We start from the raw sequence: 16,144 nt of genomic DNA, 5'->3' as shown, positions 1-16,144 counted from the left end.
GCGTGATATTACAGTTACAGTCCAATATGTGCTTGGATTGGCATAGGCCTCCCTGTAAATCTGACTCATCCCATGTTTCTTTTCTTCTCTCCCACCTTCTACAGCCTTCAGTTACAGGAAAGCTCCACCTCCCCTCCCTGCAGGAATCAAAGCCAAGCCCCTCATCTCTGTCACAACACAAAGCAGCACCGAGTCTCCCCATGACAGCTTCCTTCCCAGAGAGGTAGCCAGAAGTCCATCATGGTCCAAAGAGACTGCCAAGCGCTGCAATTCCACCGAGAGCTTGGAAAGCACCAAGATCACCGCCATGTCCTTAGACTTGCCTTCCATCCAGCCCAGGACCTCCCCTAAGCCCTCCACTCTCATCATAAGGACAATTCCAGGGAGGGAGGAGCTGAGAAGTTTGGCACGGCAAAGGAAATGGCGACCGTCTATTGGAGTTCAGGTAGGAACTGAGCTTGCAGAGAGTCTAGACAGCTGCTTTGGGAAGAGGAGGAGGGACTTAAATTAATTTGGTGGCCCAATAGGAGAATGCAGGGGCTGTGTTTCATCCTGCTCCTGGTGGGCCTAGCTTGAATGGAATATGTATGATAGACTGTGTGCTGCAGAACTGGACCTAGACTGCTTGGCACCATAGGCAAGGCTAACTCCTTGTGCCCTCCAGCATTGCACTGCAGTGGTGGCCTGATCTCTCCATTCTGTCCTATGGGCCTGTAGGATAGAATGGAGAGATTGGGCCCCTTCTACGGCCCTACCCAGAGAAGTGGTTTCCTCACCCGCTATGTCAAAGCATGGGAGGGGAGATCCTTTTTCCTGCTTTTACCCCCCTGGGGTGCAAAAGCAGGAAGAAAGCCCTGCCGGCCTGCACCTCGAGACTCCAAGAGGCACTGGGGGTGTAGGGGGAAGAGATCTTTTTCCTGCTTTTAGACCCTGGGGTGCAAAAGCAGGAAGGAAGCCTCACCGCTTGTGCCTCTTGGAGACACTGAGAGGTGCGGGCAGGGGGAGACTACATCAAATTCTGCATCCATGGACCAGCAGCTCCCTAGGGAATTGCCTAATTCACCGAGCAGGCAGTCTGGCCCTGATACGTTGAGTCACTTCTGACTTACGGCAGCCCTGTGAATTAATTACTTCTAACATGTCCTGTTGTTAACAGCCTTGATCAAGTCTTGCAAACTGGGTGTCATGGCTTCTTTGATTGAAGCAATTCATCTCCTGTTGGGACTTGGTCTTTGCCTACTATCTTCAGCTTTTCCTAGCATCGTTGACTTTTCTACTGAGTCTGATCTTCTCATTATGTGACCAAAGCATGGTAGCCTCAGTTTGGTCATTTTAGCTTCCAGGGAGAGTTTGGGCTCGATTTGATCTAGAACCCATTCATTTGTCTTTTGATGGTTCATGATGCCCATAGGTCTCTCCTCCACCACCATATTTCAATTGAGTCAGCTTTCTTCCTGTCAGCCTTCTTCATTGTCCAACTTTCACACCCATGCATAGGGAAAGCCATAGTATGAATTAGATTGATCTTGGTTGCCAATGACACATCCTTACACTTAAGGATCCTTTCTAGCTTTTTCATGGCTTGCCAGTCTCAATCTCCTTCTGATTTGTTGGTTGCAGTCTCCCTTTTGGTTGATGATGGAGCCACAGGATAGAAAATCTTCTAACAATTTCAACATCTTTCTCATCAACCTTAAATGCACGTATTAAATACACAGCAGTACAAGCAGGGAAATCAATGCACTTAGCAGGGGAGTGGGCACAAATGCCAGTTCATGTGCAAGGAGTCTATGTATGTGGGAAGGGTACACACATATGATCCCTCCCTGTAACTGGGAATTTTTTTTTAAAGGAATGTTCCCAGTAATGGAGAGGGAACCCACACATGTCCATTTGGCATACACACAGACATTAACACTCTCCAGATATAATGTCTCTACAAACTGGAAGCCCATCAGCACATGTATAGGAAGTGCACAATCCCAACAATGTACTCAGCATACACAGTTGCTGTTGTGTGTGAACCAGGCAACTCATAAATGAGCCATATTGAGTTTTTTCAGATGTGCCATATAAAAAACCCTATGGTGTTTTTAAGTTTTCATCCATTTCAAAATGGAGGACTTCTCAGTGGATTGTTCCCAGTTTCATTACTGGGAGGGAGGATATCAGTTTGTTTTACTAGTTCAGGCATCCCTAACATCTCAAGATGGACCTTACTATGAGACAGGATGGCACAGAGTTAGGTTTGCCAGGCTGCAGCCAGTAACACTCAGAAGGAATTAGGGAGTGGACTTCAGCATTGCGCCACCGTGCTGATGCCCCTTCCAGTAAAAACTAGAAGTTAAGTCCTAAGGCAGTCTAGCATTTATAAAAAACCCCTATGGTTAACATAAGAGAAGCCATGTTGGATCAGGCCGATGGCCCATGCAGTCCAACACTTTGTGTCACACAGTGGCCAAAAAAACCAAGTGCCATTAGGAGGTCCACCAGTGGGGCCAGGAGACTAGAAACCCTCCCACTGTTCCCCACCAAGCACCAAGAATACAGAGTGTCACTGCCCCAGACAGAGAATTCCAACAATAAGCTGTGGCTAAGAGCCACTGATGAACCTCTGCTCCATACCATATGGAGTTTACCATAGAGTTTTTATTAAATGCTAGAGTATCCACATATCACTTCCAGTTTTTACAGGAAGTGATGTAAGCATTCCAGTGTTAACACCAGCATGTGGTCCCCTACCCATTTCCTCCAGGAAGCCAAGATAAACCAGGAGGCATGGCATCTGTATAGAGTAGGAAAGTAACCAAAGTGATACCTCTCATCATCTACGTTAAGTCCCTTAGGGAGACAGTACCAATTAGAAATTTGTGTTCCTTTCATGCTGCTCTAGGGGTGAATTAAGTGGCTTGGGGGCATTTCAGCTCACATGTTCCCATTAAACTGATTCCATAATATCTTGCTAGCAGGTCACATCACAGGATCAGAAGTTCTTGTTGCTACTTGAACGTCCGATGATAGTTCTCCCCAGGGGAAACCCAAAAAAGCAGCAACATAGATAGTGGCTGCATTTGTTTTCAGTAGTCTTGTCCTCCTGAGCATAGAGAAGAATTGGCTAGACTGTCTTTTCCCCTAAGGACGTTATACAAAGGGATATTGAATAGGGATATTTTTTTTCAGCATTTAGCTCAAACCAGTAACAGGAAAATGTCCGAAGAGGTAAGCCCCGACCACCTTTACCCAGAAATGAAAAATCCCATTTGGTCACCATCTGGTTTGTATAAAACTTCCACCTTTTCATGGCCACAGCAAAGATCTCGGGGAAGTCAGGTTCAAGACAAGCACCTGGTTCATACGCATTCTGTCGCTTCACTCTTGTTGCTCGTTTTAATTTTTATTAGGCTCATAAATCTGCATTTCCTTTGCTCGCCATTAAATTATACTTCATTAGCGGGCCTGTCCCTTGTCAGTTAGAATCAGACCAGGTGTTCCGGAGAGAGGCTAAGTGCAGTTCAGGCAAGTGTATCGGAGCGGCTCAGCCAAGGGGGCAGGCTGGCAAGAAGGAAGTGTCTGATCCGACTTCATGGTTTGTCGCTGCTTGTTTGACAAGGTCAAAAAAATTGGAGACTTGAGAGCGCTGGCTCTTAACGAATCACTCGAAGCTGACGCAAAATGGATCAATTAAGCCCTGGACACCATTCCGCAAAGAGGCAACGCACAGGCATCATGCTCCACGGAGGAAACTGATATTTCGCACACCATTTGAGGAGTTCAAAAGGCCCTCTTTATATTTTCCAGTTCCCTGTGCTTGCATGGAGCTTGATTGGCCAGCTGGATTCATAGTTAAGGGAATTGGAAGCCATCGAGGGCTGACACCTTTTGCCCAGCTCTGCTCCTGTGCCTTCAAAACTGGCCTGGTGGGCGGAAATTTGGCAGCGAAGCTTTCTATGGCATAGAAGCAGAACTACCAAATGTTTAACAGCTCTTGGTCAGGTGTCTTAGAGCAGCACCTTGCACTGCAAACGTTAGGTTATAATACTTCAGTTTTGCAAATCAAGCTGTTGTTAAGGATATCGAAGCAGATCAAGGTTAGGGTTTTTTGCTGATCAGTTTTTGGGTTTTTTGCTGCAACCCTACAACAGCAGTCAATGGCAGGAAAAGCATTATGTGCCTCTAAATCAGGGTTCACCAGTATGGGTTCACCAGGGTTCACCAAAAGGTTTTTTTTAAGTGGGTGGGGCCAAGCGGGGTTTCTGCCCACCAGGGCTTCTGATTGGCCATTGGAGATCTAATTATCCACGCAGATTAAAATAATGACAAAAAGGTGCCACAGTTTGGGGGCCGTGGTACTAAATTTTTATGTTTCACAGTGCAGTTAAACACATTGGAGCAAGGTCAGTTAAAAAGTTGGCATCAATGAATAAGATGAGTCACTTAAGTTCTGTCGAAAAGAAGGCTGATCCTTTCAGGGACCCAAGAATGTTGCAGAACAGCTGGCAAGGGGTGGAACTGTTGTGGCCCAGTCAATACTGGTCTACTGATCGTGGTGCAGATCGTACTGATCTCTGAATCTTCATAAGTAGCTCCAGACCTTTTGCAAACAAAAAGGAACCTCAGCCTGATGTTTAAAGTTGCCATCCAAAGAGTTTTGACTTAATGTCTGGTTGCCAAGCCTCCAGGTAGAGCCTGAAGACCACTCAGAATTACAAAGGATTTTCAACCTTCAGAGATCAGTTTGCCTGGGCAAAACAGCTGCTTTGGAGGGTAGACTCTACCCCACCCAGGGTTTGCTACCAAATCTCTAGAAATTTCTCAACCAGGAGTTGGCAATCCAAAGAAATATAGGAAAATATAGGTCAGAACATCACTTTATTAGAATATACTGCCCTTCTGATGTACTCAATGAAAGTTACTCCTAATAGTTATTGCGTATCACTTTTTTCTGTGAATATTTCTCAAACAAATAAATATGCCCCTTGAAGTATGGCACAGAAGAGAGCTGGTTGTGATTAAGTGGTTAGTATGTTGGACTCTAGAGTCCCAGGTTCACATTCCCATTCTTCTGGTCAGTCATTCTTTCTTAGCCTAACCCACCTTGTGAGTTTGTTGTAAGGATACAGGGGATGAGGAAAGAACCATGTACTCCAAGCTCCATGGCAGAAGGATGAGATAAAAAATATTTAAAAAAAAAAAAAAAAAGTTCAGTCATGCTGGCATTCCATGAGTGAAATGCAGGATTTCAGTGGTTGTGTCACCATTTATTTTAAAATGCCCTGCTTCTGTGCCTTTAATTGGCAACTTGCTAGCAAATAATATAGAAAGTAATCTCCTTGAGATGGCATGGAGGTGATAGGAAAAGATCCAGCTGCTTCACATCTGTGCACATCAGGCTTAGTGTTCCCTGTAAGCTGAGTCTGTGTGAGCTAGCTCACAGTTTTTTAGCCTCCAGCTCACACATTTTTGTCCTAGCTCAGGAATAGGGTTGCCAATCCCCAGGTAGGGACAGGGGATTCCCGGTTTGGAGGCCCTCCCTCCGCTTCAGTGTCATCAGAAACCGGGGCAGGGGGTTTAAATGGCTGCTGGGCTCTCCATTATATTCTATGGAGACAGGTCCTCATAGGGTATAATGGAGAATTGATCTGTGGGTATCTGGGGCTCTAGAGGGATTGCTTTTTGAGATAGAAGCACCAAATTTTCAGCAAAGCATCTGGTCCCTCTCCTCAAAACACCCTCTAAGCATCTAGAGCCTCTCCCCAAAATACCCTCCAAGTTTCAAAAAGATTGGACCAGAGGATCCAATTCTATGAGCCCCAAAAGTAGGTGCCCCATCCCCCACTATTTTCAATGAAAGGAAGACATTTAAAAGGAGTGTGGTTCCTTTATGTGATGGACACAACTCCCTTCAGAGTTCGATCATGCTTGTCATAACTTTGGTCTTGGCTCCACCCCCCAAAGTCTCCTGGCTCCACCCCCAAAGTCCCCAGATATTTCCTGAGTCAGACCTGGCAACCCTACTCAGGAAAAATGGCCTCAGCAAAGTAATTTATGCAATAACTCACAACTTTAAGACCAGAAGCTCACAAAGTAGAATTTTTGCTCACAAGACTTCACAGGTTAGAAGGAGCATTGGTCAGGCTACAATTCAAAAGCACAGCACTAAGACCAATAAAACAGTGTGGAAACTCTGAAGCCATCTAATCCAACTTCCTCCTTTATCTAAAATATCCATCCCTTGAAATCCTTGAGACAGCTAATTCTTTACAGTGAAGCTTCCATTTACCAGTTGGAGGAGAGTGGAAATGGGCCTGACTTGAATCTCAACAGAAAGTAAATGGAAAGCAGCAGGTAGAAATTTGCCTTCCCTCTCCAGAATCAATCCTGCCAATCCCTTGGTCAGTCCCTAGCATGGAGATGGAGGTGATCTAACACATAAAGCTGTAACCACACAGCCAAAAATGAAGAGTCCAGAATCTAATTCTGAACTCTGGCCAAACCATGAAGATTGAAAAATTTGCACAATGTGGCCCCTCAGAAGTTTCTATAATCTTAGAGTGCCTGCAGCTGTGCAGAATAATGTGAAACCTAAAAAGAAATGGTGTTTTTTTTTTTAAGTTTTTAAAAGCAATGCCCGCAACCCCATGGAAAAAAACAAGGGATAAACATGGACAAAACTATGTCTGAGTTGCATTTGGGTTTACTGACACAACCCAAAAGGGTGCCTGATGTTGTGCACCCATTATCAGGAGAGACACAGGAAATGGAAGGAGGGGGAGAGGCTATAAGAGCTGCAGGGGGAAGGAGACCTGGAAAGGGAGGGGAAGTGGGAGCAGGGAGAAGCAAGAAGGGAGCTGGCAAGGGGGTGGGGAAAGAGGGAGCGAGAATAATTGGGGAGGGGAAGCAAGAGGTAGTGAAAATGAGAGGGGAAGGAATTGAATTTCCTCTCCTCTGTGCATCCTCTCCCTGTGAATGTATATATCAAACTTGTCACCCTTAATGAACCTAAAGGCTAACCAAATAATAATGTCTTTATTCTGGTATTCACACGATGTGAACGTGGAAACCTGATCCCCAGTTGGGGGCAGGGGATCCCCTGGTTTGGAGACTCTCCCTGCTTCAGGATTATCCGAAAGCAAGGGGTGGGGTTGAATGCCCACTGAGCACTCCATTATACCCTGGAGATTTCATATGGTATAATGGAGAATTGATCTGTGGGTATTTAGGGCTCTGGGGGGGCTGTTCTTTGAGGTAAAGGCACCAGATTTTCAGCATAGCTTCTGATGCCTCTCCTCAAAAAAAAAACAACCCAAGTTTCAAAAAGATTGGACCAGGGGGTACAATTCTAACAGCCCCAAAAGAAGGTGCCCCTGCCCATCATTATTTCCAGCGAAGAGAAGGCATTTAAAAGGAGCATGATCCCTTTAAATGTGATGGCCAGAATTCCCTTGGGAGTTCAATCATGCTTGTCACAACCTTGCTCCTGGCTCCACCCCCAAAGTCCCCAGATATTTCCCAAGTCAAACCTGGCGACCCTAGGAAGCCACAACATAAAATTAAAAGAGCATGAAATAGGTTTTTCTCTGCTCAGCATAATTTCCTTGGCTCAATCATGTCCATCTCCCAGGATATAGGTTGGATCCTTCAAGTCTGCTCAGCTAGGAGAGGTGTTTTCCCGAGACTTGCCAGGTCTGGGTTGAGAAATATCTGGAAATTCGGGGGCTGGAGCCTGGGAAAGGAAGGGCAGTTTTTGGAGGACAGGGACTTCAGCAGGGTACCGTGTCATAGAGACCACCCTCCAAAGCAACCATTTTCTCCAGGGGAACTATCTCTATTGTCTGGAAATCAGTTGTAATATCAGGTGAGCTCCAGGCCCCACCTGGAGGTTGGCAACCCTAGTTTTCCCCAATGGAAGGTCACTTTCCCTGATGCAAAGACACTTGGAAGAGGATCATGCACCAAGCAAGGTTGCTTCCACTGGAAGAAAGCCCCTCCTCACTAGCTGCAGAAACCAGCCCTGTGTCTCCCAGGGTCCTCATCTGCCCCCAATCTGTGGCCTTGGCTACTTCTTGACTATCCATCCCACAACTAAATATTGGTTAAAAGGTAAGGCAGCTGGCAGCTAGCACACATTGGTGCAAGAAAGTTTTAAAAATCAGTTGAGGTGTATAACCTGTTTTGTTGTCAGTCTTCATAGCACAGAATCTGAAAAGACAGAGAGAGAGTTGGTACAGATCTTGAATGACGCAAGTGAAACGTTTGCTGCAGGCTTTGCCATTTAGGCCAAAGGAGCCCTGTTCTTCCATGAAGGCTCCCTCATGGATTTTGGGCTGTGCTTTCTCCTCTCTTCCACCCCGTCCGGCTCAGCGATAAGTCTGAGGCCTTTGAAGTCTGCCTGGCATCCTGGGAAAGAAGGGATGAAACGAAAGGCCAGGGTTCCATAGCACTTGATCCCTGCTCTACGCTCCTACAGTTTATCTGGATTTTCTTTTGCATCTGGTGCTTGGAATTTAAAATCCATATGCCTGGTTTGCAAGATGCTTCCTTCCAGCTCTGGCCTCACTACTGATTTTCTCTCTGTCTCTCTCCCACCCATTCCTGCCACCTATGAATTTTTATCTCTTTTTCTTTGTGTCTCTTTTTAAACATCACTTTCTGGTCAACATGTCTATCTGTCTGTTGCTTTTTAAATTTTGCTCCATATCTATCTATTTTTCTTTTGAGTGGTATTACTCCACTTGTCTATCCATCATTTTCTTTAAACCTCTCTTCCTTTGTTTTTATTTTTTTCTTATTCTGTCCATTCTTCTCTGTTTTTTCTCATTCTTTTATTCTCTCTTCTGCTTACTTTTGTACTTCTTTCCATCTTTCTATTGCCCATTTTCCTTCTTTTGTTCTTATTTTCATTCTGATACTTTTTATTTTTCCACCTTTCTCTCTGAATTTCCTTTACTAATCAACCCTTATTTGTCTGTCTGACCTTCTCTGCTTTCTTCCCCTCCTTCTGCTTATCAATCCACTTTCCTTGTTTCCACTTCTGGATCCATCCCTTTCCTTCATTGTTCCATTGATCTCTCCACCTTCCCCCACTGTCCTTTTCCTTTCTGTTCTTCCCCTGCAACTCCCAAACAGGTGGAAACCATCTCTGATTCTGACACAGAAAGCAGGAACCGCCGGGAGTTCCATTCCATCGGAGTACAAGTGGAAGAAGATAAAAGGTACCACAGGTTCAACATCCTCTTTCAAGCAGTGTCCCATCATGATCTGCGGCTTTAGCAACCCCCAGCGTTTGTGCCTCATTCTTACCTCCAGCAGGCCTGGTCCTGAAATCAATATTCACCACACAGACCTTCATCGGAGAATCCAAGCCAGAGAGTCTTAGCGATGCTCGCTTCTAACAGCTGGACTATCATAGTGGCTCATAAAACAAAAGTGCAAAGGCATGAATGTATCAGGCTGTAACAGATGCCCATACAGTGACAGATGAGGTCGGGAGGGACTATAGGCCAGTGGCACAATATCTGCTTTGCATGCAGTTCAATCCCCAGCATCTCCAGTGAAAAGGATCAGGTAGCAGGTAGCAGGAAAGATCTCTACCAAAACCCTGGAGAACTGCTGTCAGTTGAAGTAGACAAGGCTGGCCTTGATAAACCAATGGTCTAACTCAGTATAATAAGGCAGTTTCATGTGTTCAGTAGAGTACCTGCTTTGCATGCAGAAGGCCCTGGGATTTCCAGCAGAAAGGACCAGGTAGCAGGTAATGGGAAGATCTTGGTTGGAGGTCTGATTTTGTTGTTCATCTTGGAGCAGATCTACTCTTTAAAAAAGAATGCACGATAACTACCCAGAATGGCAGCCCCCATGTCACATTTCCAACTCCATAATCCATGTCTTGAGTCTTGACATCATCGTTTCTTTATTTTACTTCTCTTAAACTCCACCTTTCACACCAAGGCAACTTATATATCATTCTCCTCTCTTTCATTTTATCCTCACAGCAATCCTATGAGGTAGGTTAGGCTGAGAATGTGTAACTGGGCCCAAAGTCACCCAGCAAACTTCACTGGCAAAGTGGGGATTCAAACCTGGGATTCCCAGAACACAGTCCAGCACTTTAACCACTGCGACGCAGTAGCTGTCTACGCTGGTGTGGACGGAGAAAGATACATTATGCTGTGCCTATCCTCGCCCATATCAGCAGGGGCAGGGAAACAGTACCTCACAACACAAAAGAAACTGAATCTGTGGTAGGTGAACATATGAACATATGAAGCTGCCTTATACTGAATCAGACCCTTGGTCCATCAAAGTCAGTATTGTCTTCTCAGACTGGCAGCAGCTCTCCAGGGTCTCAAGCTGAGGATTTTCACGCCTACTTGCCTGGACCCTTTTTGGAGATGCCGGGGATTGAACCTGGGACCTTCTGCTTACCAAGGACTGAGCCACCATCCCTCCCCAGGTGTTGCCTGGGCAGGAAAATGCCACACAGGGCTCTCATTTTCAGTGGCCATCCTATATTCTTTGTAACATTTTGTCCTGTTCATAGATGAGAATTTCCATTTCTATTTCATCCAGCCCTTTTGAGGGACTCCAGAAGAACTCGGGAACAACACCCAATGAAAACAGATTTCAGATAGACAAAAGGGTGTACTATTTCACATAATGGGGAGTTGACTGGTGGAACTCCCTATTACAGGAGGGTGAGGTGAAGGCCACTGGTTTTGGTGCATTTAAAAGAGGGAACTGAAGAATAGTTCTAGCAGATTTATGGGGCATCAGTCCATCACTGTCTATGAGCCATGATAGCCTTAGGGGATCTCCAGGTTTCAGAGGCTGAACATCTTTTATTGACAAATTCCAGAGGTTATTTGGCAAGGGAAGGCCTGCTTGCGAGCTTCACAGTGACATTTGACTAGATGAAATGCTCTACTAGCATGGTCTGATTCAGCATGGCCACTATTATATCAAAGAGGTTTTTGCTAGTGTAAGTGTGCATGCATATGCACATGCAATAGGCACACTGGCGTTCTGTGCTTTCCAAGATTCCCCAGTGCATCACTGCCAGTTTGTCTTTCCATTCAATTCACTGCATGGTCATTTCAGTCACAGAGCATGCAAGGTGACCACCGTCTAGTGATTCCATTTCTTCATTCAGTGAGGGACTGGCTGGTACATTCTCTCTCTCTCTCTCTCTCTCTCTCTCTCTGGTCCTTCAGCATCCATCCAGTGCTGGTTGCCATAGAAACAGGCCAACCAGCGTGAGGAAGAGGGAGCAGACATCTTAGTGAAAGAACACGAGGAAGCCCCCATTCACTGGCTTGTTTGTCAGATTTTGAGTTTCATCCCCTAGTGGTTTCTCTCTGAAAAGAGAGGCATGCCAGTTCAAGCACAGCCTCAGACACAAACCTCTGTGTGGCATGTAGGCTATGGAGTACTCTGCATGTGCTTGGTGACACTGCTGTACTCTTTTGTTTCGTGCTCCGATGCAAACAAAGTTCCATTTTGGCCTTCTTGTTCTGCAGCAGAACAACCAGAGAAAAGAAACACTGAATGAAAATGAGAATCATTCCAGATGGACAAAGTAAAAGATTGATAGATAAGATCCGTCAATGAATTACCCTTTGTACCACAGCCGCTGCAAGGCTATTTAAGAACTGTCTTGCCCCAGGGGAGGAGAGAGAACACAGAACAGATAACCTGATTGAGGAGACTCCGCAGGACCAGAGCTGGCGAGACCATCTATTTAAACTGTCGATTAGTTTGCGACAAGCATGGAAGGCATTTTTTAACCCCAGCAGGATAGTTATCCTTGATGCTTTTATAGTACATTGCCTCGGGCATTTTTTTCAGGAGAGATACAATCCTCTCTCTCTCTCTCTCTCTCTCTCTCTCTCTCTCTCTCTCTCATGAGTTTTGCACTGATGTTGGCTGTCTCATTTGGGTAATATGTATTTTTTTTTTTTAAGTGGGGCTTTGTATCTGTTGCATGACTTTTTCCTCTTTGTCATTTTACTCTCTTATTTGAGTCATGCTGAATATCTAGTGACAATAATAAAGAAAGACAGAGAGGTATGGCATCTGGGTAGATGGTTTTGTAATAATCATACCAGAACTAATAATGCAGTTAAACACAGAAAAGGGTTATCCAGCATAAAACAAAATGTATCTATTTACTTAGTTTCTAGTCTGCCTCTTTTGCTGAAGGCGGATTACGCCATTTTTAAACAATGCAAATAGGAACAGTATAATGCATGTGGTAAAAATGCAATAAAACTGGATTACAATTTTTTTTAAAAGATGCAATAAGGCAGTATACTGTCTAATGATGTAATAAAATTGTCTAACATTTTTCGCAGGCTTTAACAGTGCAACCGTATTCCCTTTGTAGAGATACAAACAGAAGCAAACCTGATGTCAGGATTATCAAAGGTCCTTAAATATATGTAATATCCCTCAAAGTTGCCATTGTATCCCAAGAGAAAGTGAGACCATTGCTCCATCTGGGATTACCCTCAGGGTCTGTCCGCACATTACAAAGTCCTCCTGTTTGATGGGAAGAAACGTGAGAAGCTTGCATCACACAGGTGATGGGAGTTTTGTGCTTCCCAGTTGCACACTGGCTCTTTTTCGTTTGTGATGGCAGCAGGCGGGGAGAAACAGCGGCAGCTGTCCAAACTGTCCCATGGAGTGTTGTAAAACTTACATGTAGCCATGTACATAATGTGATTTTTTACGACGGAGCCAAACACCAGCTCTATGGGGTGGTCTGAGGACATGAAAACAGCAAGAGAGGTAAGCAGGAGTCCCTTCTTCCCTACATTGTGCTCACAAACAGAAAAGAGCCTGGGAGCATCTTGCCGCGGGGGGGGGGGGGTGTTGGGTGTTGTTCCCCAGCAAACATGAGGACTTTGCAGTGTACTATATATATGGCCCCTTGTTCACTGGGAATACAATAGCATGTGGGAGCAACATCCCTGTGCTCCAGTTATGATAGACAGATTAAACTAGACAGTAACTTACATAGGTGCTAGAGCCCCTGGAAGGAGTGGCAGATTCTCTGTTAGTAAAAATCACTAGCAGTTTAAAGCAGCTGCTACAGACTGGCTGCTTGTCCTGCTGATTTTCAGGAAGAAGAATGGCCAAGCAAAGGTGCCTCTCTCAATGAGCCCTAAGTTTTCCCACATGCATACACACTGCTGCTGGCCATTTATTAATTTATTTATCCCTTGACTGCATTTTTAAAAGATTCCTTTGATATTGAGATGCCTGATGCAGTTTACCACCAGCGTGAAAGCTGAAACTTTAAAACGTAGACGTACCAACAAATCATAAAAAAACCCAATACATAGGTTTAATAATTTACATGCAAGCCCCCAGATTAAGTGACATCAAGAGAGCCCCGCAGAAAAGGAAGACACCCATCTGCTCAAGGAGCAAAGTGACATAGCAACCTGGCCTCCAAACAGAAGGAGTTCTGTTAATGTCAGGGCAACCACTGAGAAGACTCTGCCCCTGATAGAAGCCAATCTGATGTCAGCTCGTGATGGTATTTAAAGTAGGATCTCCAAGCAGCAAATTCTAACATTTATTTATATATTGTGCAAGTATTCTCTTTATGCTCCAACTCACTCAATTGCCCATCATTTTTGTTGAGTGAACTGATGAAGTTGGCAGAGTTCCACTAAGCTAGATCCTATAATTCCTGCTCCTCCAAGGGAGATATTATCCACTGGATTCTTTCTCCATCAAAAGCAGACAGAGAAATTTCTCTCAATTCCCTCTCTCCTCGCAGTTCTCCTTTACCAGACACTGCTCAAAAGGCCTCTATCCCTTTCTCCTCCCTGTTCCAGGCGAGCTCGGTTCAAACGATCCAACAGCGTGACAGCTGGTGTGCAGGCTGACCTAGAACTGGAAGGCCTGGCTGGGTTGACAGTGGCCACAGAGGATAAGGCCCTTCAGTTTGGCCGCTCCTTCCAGCGGCACACCTCCGAGCCAGAGTCTACCCGGCAGTACTCAGTATACAAGACGGTGCATACGCAGGGCCAGTGGGCCTACCGGGAAGACTACCAGATGCAGTACGACACCGTGGAAGTGCCACGTCAGGACTCTTGGATGGACAGAGGTTCGCGCAGCTTGCCCGATTCTGGCCGAGCATCACCTTGCCACCGGGATGGCGAGTGGTTCATTAAGCTCTTGCAGGCAGAGGTGGAGAAGATGGAAAGCTGGTGCCAGCAGATGGAACTGGAAGCTGAAGATTATGATCTGCCTGAAGAGAGTAAGTCTGAACAGAGCCCTGCAGGTCAGGGATCCCTCTGGGGCTGCCATGTTCCTGTATGCATGAGGCATTGGTTTCTGGATTGTCCCACTTCAGAAAGTTCCCCCACATAAAATAAATTATCAGCAACTTGCATGACTTGTAACCAACTTGCAGCAGCAGCAGGAGAAAAATTAAAGAACAGCATCACATGCAGCACTGTGGCACTTCCAGTAAAAACCTGGAAGTGATAAACATATGGAACTCTGTGGTAAAGCCATAGAGTTTCCTGCAGTTCCTAGAGCTACCCTATGTTTCTTCCAGATTTTTGTTGAAAGTGGTGTGACACCACAGCCAACATTGTAGCCCCTCTTCTGTTTCTTCACTCACAACCTGCCCACCAGTTAGACACAAAATAAACAGCAAGGAGAAGAGGTTGCCTTGCATCATTGGCATGGGGTTATCAATTTGTGATTTTGGCCACTTTGAAGCTTTTATAAACTGTGCAACATTTTTTTTCCTTTCAGAAGTGAGCATTCAAGCATTCAATTCACAGACATCACCAGCTTTTGAAGTAGTTTAAAATACTACAGTAGAAACTAAAGTGCCATTTTCCCATGTGATGTCTAGTTTGGTCCAAGACCAGTAGTTACTGACTGCCATGAGCAATACTAACATTAATTGGTTGGACCCTATGATTTCTTACCATTAAGATGGATCATGCAAATTTCCTTCCTCCAAGTCTTACTGCAATGGAAAAGAAGTTCCTCCAAGAGAGAGAATCTTCTTCTATGGGAAAAGGAAAGTGTACTGGCTTGCAGGCTCTGAGTACCAAGTTTCAGAAGTCAAGCTAGGCAAAGTTGTCTAGTTTCAGAAGTCAGGCTGTCCAAGGTTAGGCTTCCAAGAATTAGCCTTGGCAGAGTTGATAGCTTAGTATCTATCATGTGTTGTGTCCACGCCTAACAAACTCTATTGGCTGGTTTTTATAGCCCCATGTCTAAGGGTCATGCTTGCGGGCAGATGCTCAGAAGTAATCCTGCAATTACTTGACTTTGTCATTAGCAAGCAGTTAGCATCGGACCAGGAGGCATGCACTCTGCCTTCTTGCCTGTAGTTCTGTTCTCAGCATCTGTTTGCTGTGCTGTAAGGGTGTAGGAGGTACTGGTGGGCTGGGAATAGCTAACTGAGGTTCACCTGCTGAATCTGGGCTGGAGGGTGTGGGTGGCTCTGCACCAGCTGTTGGCTGTGAATCCTGACAAGCCTGCAGCTCATTCTCTTGCTGGTCAACTTCTGTTAATTCAAGGCTGGCTACACAGGGCTCCTCTTCTCCTAAGGAGCCCCCACTATTGCTGAGCCCTGTCTGACCCACAACAGAAAGGAAAATTTAACAGGAGACAGTTGTGGATCCAACCAAAAATTTTAACCACATTTGATGCTGCTTTTTTTGGGAGGGGTCACTCTGTGCTTGATTGCTTTTTAAGGGGGAGATAGTTTTAATACTGCCTTTACTTTTTATTCAAACTAAAAAGCAACTGAGGAGCTCTTCAAGGAAAGAAGGAAAGGAAAGGAAAGGAAAGGTCTCCTGTGCAAACACCAGTCATTTCCGACTCTGGGGTGACGTTGCTTTCACAATGTTTTCACAGCAGAATTTTTATAGGGTGATTTGCCTTCCCCAGTCATCTACACTTTCCCCCCCAGCAAGCTGAGTACTCATTTTACCGACCTGGGAAGGTTGGAAGGCTGAGTCAACCTTGAGCCGGCTACCTGAAAACCCAGCTTCCACCGGGGATCAAAATCAGGTCGTGAGCAGAGCTTAGGACTGCAGTACTGCAGCTTTAACACTCTGCACCATGGGGTTCTTATAGGGAAGAAGACTGGTATGTAAATTTCAGCAAA

At 45.3% G+C, this 16,144-nt stretch overlaps 1 protein-coding gene across 1 annotated transcript in view; it reads left to right on the top strand.

Annotated features, from left to right (window-relative positions):
• DLGAP3 (DLG associated protein 3) overlaps nt 1-16,144 on the top strand; it is a 136,445-nt gene that overhangs the window by 111,424 nt on the left and 8,877 nt on the right. Inside the window, exons 6-8 of the mRNA XM_060258081.1 lie at nt 105-445; nt 9,127-9,212; nt 13,845-14,269. Of these exons, the coding sequence (XP_060114064.1) occupies nt 105-445; nt 9,127-9,212; nt 13,845-14,269 (852 nt within the window). The remainder of the gene's footprint in view (nt 1-104; nt 446-9,126; nt 9,213-13,844; nt 14,270-16,144) is intronic.

This window comes from Heteronotia binoei, chromosome 17, assembly GCF_032191835.1.
Source record: "Heteronotia binoei isolate CCM8104 ecotype False Entrance Well chromosome 17, APGP_CSIRO_Hbin_v1, whole genome shotgun sequence".
Taxonomy (NCBI): domain Eukaryota; kingdom Metazoa; phylum Chordata; class Lepidosauria; order Squamata; family Gekkonidae; genus Heteronotia; species Heteronotia binoei.
The sequence above is the reverse complement of the archived record's forward strand: the minus strand, read 5'-3'. Positions and strand labels throughout refer to the sequence as shown.